The sequence below is a fragment of the Pristis pectinata genome, chromosome 11, assembly GCF_009764475.1.
Source record: "Pristis pectinata isolate sPriPec2 chromosome 11, sPriPec2.1.pri, whole genome shotgun sequence".
Classification (NCBI taxonomy): Eukaryota; Metazoa; Chordata; class Chondrichthyes; order Rhinopristiformes; family Pristidae; genus Pristis; species Pristis pectinata.
In genome coordinates this window covers 48,677,746-48,687,905 of record NC_067415.1, presented here as the reverse complement: position 1 = coordinate 48,687,905, position 10,160 = coordinate 48,677,746, and the positions used below count along the sequence as shown (strand labels likewise).

Genomic DNA, 10,160 nt, shown 5'->3' with positions numbered 1-10,160 from the left:
CTTATTGGTCAATGTTGTTGAACAATGCAGCTCAATAAGAGCATGTGGGTCATACCAGTCATTGAATCCCATTTTATGGCTGTGAAATTGACCAGTTTTACAACTAATTTGCTTCTAGTCTCATATGTGAATCAGAAGCCCACAGTTCTGGTCTGTTTTGATGAGGTATTTAGAATAGGCAACTGGTGACCTCAACTCTCATACCAAACTGGTTTGATGCCAACCCTGTCAAATTGGGATATAACATCCTAGCTAACGCCATCTCTTAACCACACATAGAAAAGCTGGTGGTAAAATCCCTCCTTTGCCCTATTTAAAAGCATCCTCAATAACTTGCAGACTTGTTGGGAATTGAGTAGAAGAGTCAATTTGTGCCCATTTGCTTGTTTTTCATCGTGATGCAACTTGGAATTTCCAAAGATACGCAGGAATGCAAAGTTCAAAGGTGCATTCTTACTTGGGCCCATGCCAGTTGCATTGAGTTATGAAGGCTTTGCTGGCTTTGCCTCTAGATCTTCAGTGAAAGTGAAGAGGAGGAAAGGGCCCAGGGGGCAGAACAACTTGGCACGAGAGAGAGAGAGAGAGAGTAGGAGGGGGAGAAGGACCCATTCTGTCAGGGTCTTAGGAAGATCATGACAGGAGCAATACTCAAAGTGTCTTTGCTCCTCCAAGGAGGCTCCCATGGAGATTTATCACATGCTGCAGGCAGACCTGCAGCTAACAGTATTTTAGCAGTTCCAGTCAAGGTAACACTGGTGCTGACTTTTATGCCTTGGCTAGATCCAGTTTGACAGTGGAAACAGTAGTCATATGTCCATACTGGCAGCATACAGAGAATCCCTGCTCAAGGAGGGCAAGTTCCTCCCTTTCTCTTTGGGCAGACAGCAGCCAGCAGAGCAGCAAAGGTGATCTTCCAGAAGGGCAGGACTCTCAACAGTGCAAGAAGTTATTGATTTGACCAACATTGGCCTTAAGCCACAACCCCATTTTTTTGAGATATTCATGAACTAAAAAGGGCATCGCTCCATTAATGTTCAGCTTATTATTGATGGTCAATGCTCAATTTATTCCGTCAGGTTCTATGATGTCTTCATGTGCATGAGGGGAATCAGCTATGAGAATCACACTGTTATCTGGAAGATTCTACCAGCTATATTGGAAGGAATACAATGAAATGGAAACACCATTACCGGTAAGTTCACCATCCTGATTTGGAAATACATGTGCATGTTTTGCCCAAAATTTTAGAATTCCCCAAGTAACAGCACTATACCCAACAATAGTTGTTGCAGTAGTTAACACCTTGTTAAGGGCAATGAAGGGTGATGGTTCTCTCCTACCAGCAACATCTGCATCCCAGCAATTAAAGTACTCCAGTGCACATTACCTTCTGGTTTGCTGATCATCTCAGCTTCCCCTCAGCCACAAGTCAAGAATACAGAAGCTAAACAATTCATTCCGAAACTCTATTTATGCATTCACTCAAAACTAAGATTATACCACTATTGATTAAAAATATTTGTGCATCCACCCCCCACCCTCTGTTCCTGTCTTTTGCTTTCCTCCCCCTATCCATCTAGTCTTACAGATTGTCTCATAGTGGATGCAGCCAACCCAGTGCAACACAATGAAGGGGGCTAACCAAGGATGAATGTGAGGAGCTCCAGACTTGGATGACTTTTTTAAGGCTGCACCATCTCGCCACAAGCATAGCATTCAAGGTAACTGTCTGACAGCAAGGTGTTCAGTGGTGACAGTGGTGAGACCTCCAGAGAGACAGGTGATCTGGGTATTAGAGAAAGTTGCTGGATAAAGATGATACCTGCATAAACCTTACTGCCATTGTGGCTCTGGATATCAGTTTACATGCCAGAGGTCAGAGCTTCTATGGTGACACTCATTCATTCTGGTGGCAACTGCTGGTACTGTAGTGGAAGTTGATGTCTTGGTCATCATGATGATTATATAACAAGTGTTGGAATGGATCTGGTCATACCAGGAAGAGCTCTAGGATCTGCACAAACTAATGTGCAACCTAAGAGCTTTTGGGAAGGCCTGGCAATGTTCAAGCATCACACTATTAGGTCCAGAAGCCTTTATCTGCTTCCAGTCAGATTGAACTCCTCCCCCGAGTACTCTGTAGCAGAGTATGTGCAACCTCATCTTTCAAGCTCGAGGCTATTTTTGGTGAGCAATGGGGTATTTTACTTGCTGTGTGAAGCTACTGATGAAATGAGATTTGATTACACTGTGCATGAGGTCCTTAGCAATATGTGGAATTGGATCAATGTTTGGTGCTTCTGATATTGACCTACTGTGTCCTCTCCGTTGTATTAGAACTCTTTTGGGGAAAAAAAAATGGGATATTACTCTCCTTGTATTCTATCATGGTTTTCACCAATCTTCTCAAATCTATGGGATGACTTCTACCAGCAATCCCAGGCAATGAGCACATGACCAAGTCAGTGCAAGCCAACTTTGTGGTAGCCACTCATAACATTGGAACCCTTGGATAAGCAGTGAGTCAATAAACCAGCCATTTGGTACTGATTGGACAATATAGTTATGATTATGACACAGAGAACAATGGCTAACTGATCACATTAATTGTAAATTGATCCCAGCACTGTCCAATGTTGTTTCCCTTGACAGAATCACAAGTTCTCTGAACCACCAGCATAGTTTTCTTAAATAGTAATTAATCACATTAGTTTCATGCATTCCCCATTTCAATTTCATGTTACCATTTCTAACACTTGCATTAGCAGACCTAGAGTGAAGCTCCCCTCTTCCTTCTAGCAATGCATCTCAGAAAGCACCCATGGTGGCATCCGTTAGTCTCGCGAGACCATGGATCTGTGCATGGAGAGTCTTGCTTCAGTCGGTAGTGGTAGAGCAGCGTCTGTTGTGACTGTAGAGGCCTACAGAGGAGTGACAGTCTCGGCTGCAGCGACTGCACTTGAAGGCGCTGTCCTCCTGTGTTGCTTTGGTGCTGTTTTTCCGGCGAGTGCGCTTTTCTTCAGCGGCTAACCTCAGCTTCTCTTCTCCTCGTTTCAGACCTCTGTGTAGTTCCAGCCTCCAGCGAGAGCGATTGCTTGCAATTTCTTCCCACCTCTCGACGTTCATGTTCAGTGACTTCATATCTCTCTTACAGACATCTTTGAAGCAAAGATGGGGCCGTCCTTGCGCTCTCTTGCCGGAGGCCAACTCCCCGTACAGCAGGTCTTTCGGGATCCTCCCATCTGGCATGCGATGTACGTGGCCCAGCCAGCGGAGACGACGTTGTTGAAGCAGGGTGAAGAGGCTGGGTATCTGAGCGCAGGTCAGGACCTCATTGTTGGTGACTCTGTCAGTCCACTTGATGTCCAGGATGCGTCTCAGGCTACGAAGGTGGAAGGTATTAAGATGCCGGTGCTGTCTGGAGTAGAGGCTCCAGGTCTTGCTGCCATAAGGCAGTGTGCTGAGGACGCAGGCCCTGTAGACTGCAACCTTGGTGCGTGTTGTCAGCTTTCTGTTCTCCCAGACTCGCTTTGCCAACCTGGCGAATGTTGAGGCTGCTTGTCCGATCCGTCTGTTGATCTCGGAGTCTAGGGAGAGACTGTCTGTGATGGTGGAACCAAGGTATGTGAACTCGTGGACTACCTCCAGTTCGTAGTTGTTGATGGTAATGGCAGGGGGGTGCGCAACACCTTGACCCAAAATGTTCATCTTCTTCAGTCTGATGGTCAACCTAAAGTCCTGGCAGGGTCTTGAGAAGCTGTCCATGAGGCTTTGCAGTTGCTCTTCAGAGTGCGTTGCCAGTGCCGTGTCGTCTGCAAACAACATGTCCCTGATGAGTACTTCACGAACTTTGGTTTTTGCCCTTAGTCGGGACAGACTAAACAGTCTCCCGTCTGATCTGGTGTGGAGGTAGACACCATCTGTTGATGTTGATCTCAGAAAGCACCCACATTGCCCCAGCAAGTCCCATTTATTATATCAGTAATAATGGCCTCCCTGCATCATCAGTGTGTTTGCTTTATTCTGTTCACCAATACTGCAAGCTCATCATAAATACTCAGCTTTTTTTTTGCTAAATTATCTCTGCAAATTGTTTTCTAGTAGATGTTTTTTACTGATCATTACCTGGAATTAACGTCAGAGTTATTCCAGTATCCTTTCTGTGGAAGATCAATAGATTCTCTGAAGAAACGGCTACACAGTTGTTGATGTCATTTCTTTGATGTGGCCACCAATTTTCTGCCCAAGGTATGGTGAGAAATCTGGGAAATCCCTGGAGAAATTATATCTCCCCCACCCCCCTCCATGATTCTGACTATTGTTTTTGTAAACATAGGGCTTTTGCATTTCCTAATTTGGCAAGAGCTTTTACCACCGAGTTAAAATCAAGTATGATACTTCTAAATAACAGCTTTGCACATGAAGATTAACGAGATATAATTCTGCAATTAAAGCTGTTTCTACCAACGGTCATCATATTGGGTCTTTTACAGTTCAAATTTTGAGATGTTGTCACTATTTAAATGGATGCATCAAAACTACATTAGGGAATTTGTGTCCCCTTGCTTCCTGTAATATATCTAAGCAGGATCAGGATATAGCAGCAACTGGGCTGTTAAAGCAGAGATTTTCATCAAATAGATAGTATGCATATGCTGCTCAAGCATGGATCTTGGGTGTGCTTTTTCAAGTTCACACATTTAGAAAACACACTATAACCTGGGAAAGAGAAAACCCTGGTCAGTCACACTTTATAGATCACTATAAGGTCTGGTATACACTAAATTTTGAATTATGATGAACTCCTGTTCCTGAAAAACAATGCAACCTCCTTATATCTGATAAATGAGTGGGTTACTTGTTCTGCTTGTGCCTAATTTGACAATAAACAAATCATCTATTTTCAAACAACATAACAAATTGACCCTAGGAAATTGTACCCTACCAATATTTATCATTTTCATGGTACAGATGGTAAATAAAATGCCAATTTATACCAATATTTAGATTCACCATAATAATCACGGCAAAATAATGGCTAAAGCATTCCAGTGTTTGACGATAGATCCCACCTCTTAGTGTTTTACTTATATGGAATTAGTGATGTTAAATAATCATCAGGGTAGGGTAAATGCTGTTGTAATCTGTAAAGTATTAGCAATACATATAACACATTATATAGTGATGGTCAACACCATCAATGACTCAGTTATTTATGAGTAAGCTAAGGTCTGGTTTTACCTTTCTAGACCATGCCTTTTAAAGTAGTATCCTGTCTTTGATAGTATTACATGGAACACTAATGCAGGTATTTCTCTTAGATTCTTAAAATATACACCAGAAAACCTGCTTCGGTAGTGATCTCTCATTGTAAATGATTTGCTGAGCTTAAAATTCTAAGCCTAACACATTGTATTTTCTAGATTAAAAACAGAAAAATACTAAAGTAGACAAAGAGCAGATTTACACAAAGCAACAGTAGCAGCCTGGTGCCTATTCATTTATCTTTTTAATATCTCAATGTTTGCACAATTGGATGGTCTATTGAAAAGCAATAAAGGTGCTACTTTATATCGCCTACCATGTACACATGGTCATGTGTTCAGAAGTGCAAAAGAGCCACAAAACACTGATCCACTACAATATGAATGGAAGAGAAGTGCATAGGTATACTACAATGAAACAGGTTGCTCAGAATATTGTGCTCCTAGCTCATATCTTTTGAGCTTACAACTCCATCAAATACATTCCAATAATAAAAAACACCCACCCCATACTTCCCATCTCATCCACTGTTTTCCTCTTTACACTTCCATCTTATTTACACCATATTCCATCTGGCATATGTGCAGACACGCAAACAATTTCACAATTTCTCAGAGACAAATAAATCTACTTCCAAAGCAGCGTCCATCTTCTTTGAAAACTATTCTTCACAACTTCTGAAGATCCATATCTTTGTGATTCTTCAGTCTTTAGTGCAAGCTTCATACATCCATAGACCGAGCAGCAGCAGTAGCAGGCAATATCCTGTTTTTAAATGAGGATTTCTACCACATCTCCATCAAGGTCAGGCTTGTAGGAAAAACAGCCACTTCTTCCTTTACTGTCATGTGACCGGGTATGCAAGGTGGAAGCATCTGTGGAGAGAAGGGAAATGTTATGTTGAATCAGTGCTTCAGGATGGATAATTTCTCTATGGAGTCCCCCCAAATTTAAGAGGCACTGCCAATCCTGGAGTGTTTTGTAAACTTTTATTATACTTTGTTTTGAAGACATTATGCAATTGTTTCAAAATACCTCAAAGGCACTGTATATTGCGATGTTGCCTTAGAAATTCTTGATAACTCAACTTTAACACTTCAATAGTTTAATGTGCAGAATTTAAAGTATGCCTTCCAGAACATTAAAATTAATGACAATTAATCATTATTAAAAATATTACCACTTCTGTTTCTCTCAGTTTTTCGTTCACTCAGATTCTCCTCAAAGTGATCCCACAGATATTACTTGTTTTGGAGACATATGGCCATCATTCATGTGAGAGAACTGATGAACAGCACCAACTGGCTATTCAGCCATGGGGAACAGGCTTTCAATTTGAATGTTATCCTCACCCAAAATGCACTCAGAGACACAACAACATATCACCGAATACCAAGTCATGAACCAGGCTCACTTTCACTTTCCTAATCATGGGAAAAACACAGTAATGAAGTCTGACCAGCAGATACTGCCGAAGATGGTCTCCAAATGGGTCTAATACCACTGCGTTAAAGTTTAAAACTCTGGAAAAAAAGCATTTTGCTTTGTACATCTCCGGAAGGGGAGGAGGGTTAAAATCCACCTTATTTGCCACCAACTCTACAATGATTTACCTGATTTCTCGCTGCTTCGTGCTGATTTAGGTCTCACGACAGGGCTGCTGACAGGGGTGGTGTTGAGCCGCCTTCTTCCATGGATAGGAGCGCTACTTGGACGGATCAATTCAGGACTTTTATCTGTCTGCGTACTGTTGTCCTTACTGCCAGTCTTACTGTGTGCGGAAACCACTGGAATTGAAAGCATAGTCGCTTGAAGTGGGGAACACAAAGAGTTTTCTTGTCCATCTTTAGTATTGAGCATCCCTGTGAAATGCAACCAGATTAGGAGTTGGCTGTTTGATAGCTTTATTTGTTTGCACATCTTAACTTGGTCTCATATAAATACAAGAAATATAGCTATGTTAAAGAATCACCTGATATTCAAATCTTTCCCAACTTGAACATATGGGTAGAATTTTCTGTCAGTGTTTATGGATGAACAATCAGCTATACATTATTCCTATACTAACATATTAAAACTTCATTCATGCTGCCACTCTCAACAATTGGTGGCACGTACCAGAGCATTAAACAAAACTGATTTGGAATACACTTTTAGTAAGTGCAAATCTGTTATTGCTTCCTTTTATGGATTTGATTGTTGCTCTTGGAAATGTAACCAGAGTAGACTGCTTCAATGAAAAGCCCTTCATAGGGATTTATAAGGTAAAATATCATATACAAAGTCACAAGAAACTAACATTAAAAATTGCTAGGTATAAAACTATAATATTGCAAGCTTGAGGAAAAGGTTTCCTCTATATTATCTGTATCAAAATTCAATAGTAAACAAAACTTTTATAATTTAGTTACAAATAATGAACATGGGGTAGTACTTTTTCGTATTGAATGACAGATTTATGTTCATTTAATTGGCATAATCCGTTACTTAAGCTTTACATGTTTCAAAAATTCACTTTTATAGTAGTTGCTAAAAATGTCCATGCTAGTAACTTTGTGTGGTACAAAACAATTTAGACCAGCAAAGCTTCTAGCTCCATCCTAAGGTTGTGCTGAGGTACATTGTGGTTGGGGAAACAGCACTGATTCTACTAGTTTTCCCTGACAAGTGATCAAAATATTCTTTCTTGACATGCGGAATACACGGACTGAATTGTCCACTATGGACAGGACAAATAACCATTATTCAACAACTATGACTCCTAGAACTGGAGCTGCCTTTTGGTTGAAGAAGTAGTGGGACCCCAGCATCAGTACAACTGTATTCTCTTATGATTCACTGCATCAGGGACAGAGTCTCAAAAACACTGGAAAAATTACTTGAATAGAGCATGCTCAACATAGGATCTTAAGTATATTTATCAAATTATCTCATTTCTCAGTACTGACAAGATTAACATCCACTGGATTACTTATCATCTACTTTTATCTGCTGCAAAGAACTCAAGGAACATTGACTGGTACAGCCAGCATGAGATTGTAGGTGAGTGGTAGAATCTGGAGAGATTGATGGAAATATGGGGAAAATAAAACGGGATTAAAGTAGGATTAGTAATAAATATGTGCTTGATGATCAGCGCAGACTTGTTGTACTGAATGGCCCGTCTCCATGCTCCATGACTCAATGGTTCTATTTTATGGGAAATACAATTCTTTGCCTGCTGAGTATTCATTAGACCCTGATGCAATGTCAACAGATAGTTCTCCATGCATGCTTTGCTCAGATTTTCCCTTTAAAACAATTCGAACAAGAGTATGCAGCCTAGTTAGATTGATATTATATATTTTTTTAAGGGGGCAGGAGGCACCTGAAATGCTCTTACTAGGCACAATTGTGTGGGCCACTGGCCCCATCCCAGCTCAAGGGGCCACCTTTCCGCTGGACTTCAGATGGCCTGATGCTTTAGCAGCATATCGGAAATAGGAAGAAAACTGTATTCATATTATGCTCACCTATACTTCCATTCCAGCCCTTTTCCTCCTTTTTCCCATCTGCTATTTGAGAATTGCTCAGAGATGTCTGGCGAGAATGCAGCCCAGATATGGAGGCGATTGACCTGCCGGACCTTAGAGAACCTGGCTCCAGTTTTCCTGCCTCCTTCCGAGATCGCTGCTGGAGCACTTTTATCATGGCATCTTTCTCGATAAGCTGTGCATGAAGGTTTTTTATTCTGTTAGAAATGCAGTTGAATCCTGTTATTTCTGCCAACCTGATGGAAATAAAAACGTTCTGATTATTAATTACATACCACTGGAAAAAAAAATGTAGTTCCCACTCATTGATTTCCATGTGCATTGTGAAGCTGTTTATTCCCCTTTCACTCCTGAGGATGCCAAGTTAGTTTGCTGTGTGCAGAGCTGTTCATATATTATATCATATTATTATCCTTCAGGATTAAAGAAAATTTTCATTTGTACCTTCTCCCATCTGCCTCTCACTCAACTATTTTGTATTTTATACAACACTGCATCTTTACATTGCTGATCTTTTATTAGAAGTTTGCAGGTTTTTTAACTTTCACTATGATTGTTGCAGCTGTTAGTTATCGCTCCTCAATCCATTTTTTCCCCAATCCACTCAATGTCTTCAGATTTTCTTCACAAATGAGCATTGAACGGCAGATTATTTTCAACATTTTCAATTTGTAGTTAGAGTTTCCAGGCATTTTAATTTTCCCTTTATATTTTGTACAGTTCTGAATATCTAAATTGATCAGTTGCTACATGTGATAAATCCAAGTTCAAAATCATGGACATTACAAATACCATCAACCATCCAACCCTCATTAATCCAGTTAATATGCTGTTCAAAATCCAGTTCATCAGCCGAGGAATTGTTTCAGCTAGAATTGTCTTGCGTGATAATTACAGAATGATATGCTTGAGAAAAAATTTCTATTTTAGAATTATTCCAAGTGCCAAATTGAATGATCATTTGCAAAGCCATATTTTTAACATTTTTGTTACCCTTTTAAGTTTCTTCACGGAGTGTCTGGGGTTCCAATCCTGGTTTGTAGTGTGTGCAGTCAAAGATAGTGTGCATGCACGAGGGGGTTGTTGCCATGGAGACAAGCTGGCTTGGTTAGGCATGTATAGCATGTGCCTCACCTGCCAAAAAGATCACCAGTCGACACTGACTCATAACAGTGACAATGAATCAGTTGTTTAGAATTTGTTCATATACATCCCAAGATTTGTCAATCAAATAAGATCAAACCACCCATCTTGTCTCATCCATCCATATAACCACACAGTTCCTCCAACACCTTACTTAAAATTGACTTCTACTAATTTGAATCTTAGTCTCTTTGCTTACTTTCACACTCAGTATCTGTC

The 10,160-nt window shown here is 40.6% G+C and overlaps 1 protein-coding gene across 1 annotated transcript in view; it reads right to left on the bottom strand.

Moving 5' to 3' along the window:
* Window positions 1-5,231: 5,231 nt before the first annotated feature.
* The window catches only part of amotl1 (angiomotin like 1), a 111,931-nt gene continuing 107,002 nt past the window's right edge, over window positions 5,232-10,160 (bottom strand). Inside the window, 3 exon segments of the mRNA XM_052026757.1 lie at window positions 5,232-6,140; window positions 6,879-7,127; window positions 8,778-9,034. Of these exon segments, the coding sequence (XP_051882717.1) occupies window positions 6,037-6,140; window positions 6,879-7,127; window positions 8,778-9,034 (610 nt within the window). The 3' untranslated portion in view covers window positions 5,232-6,036.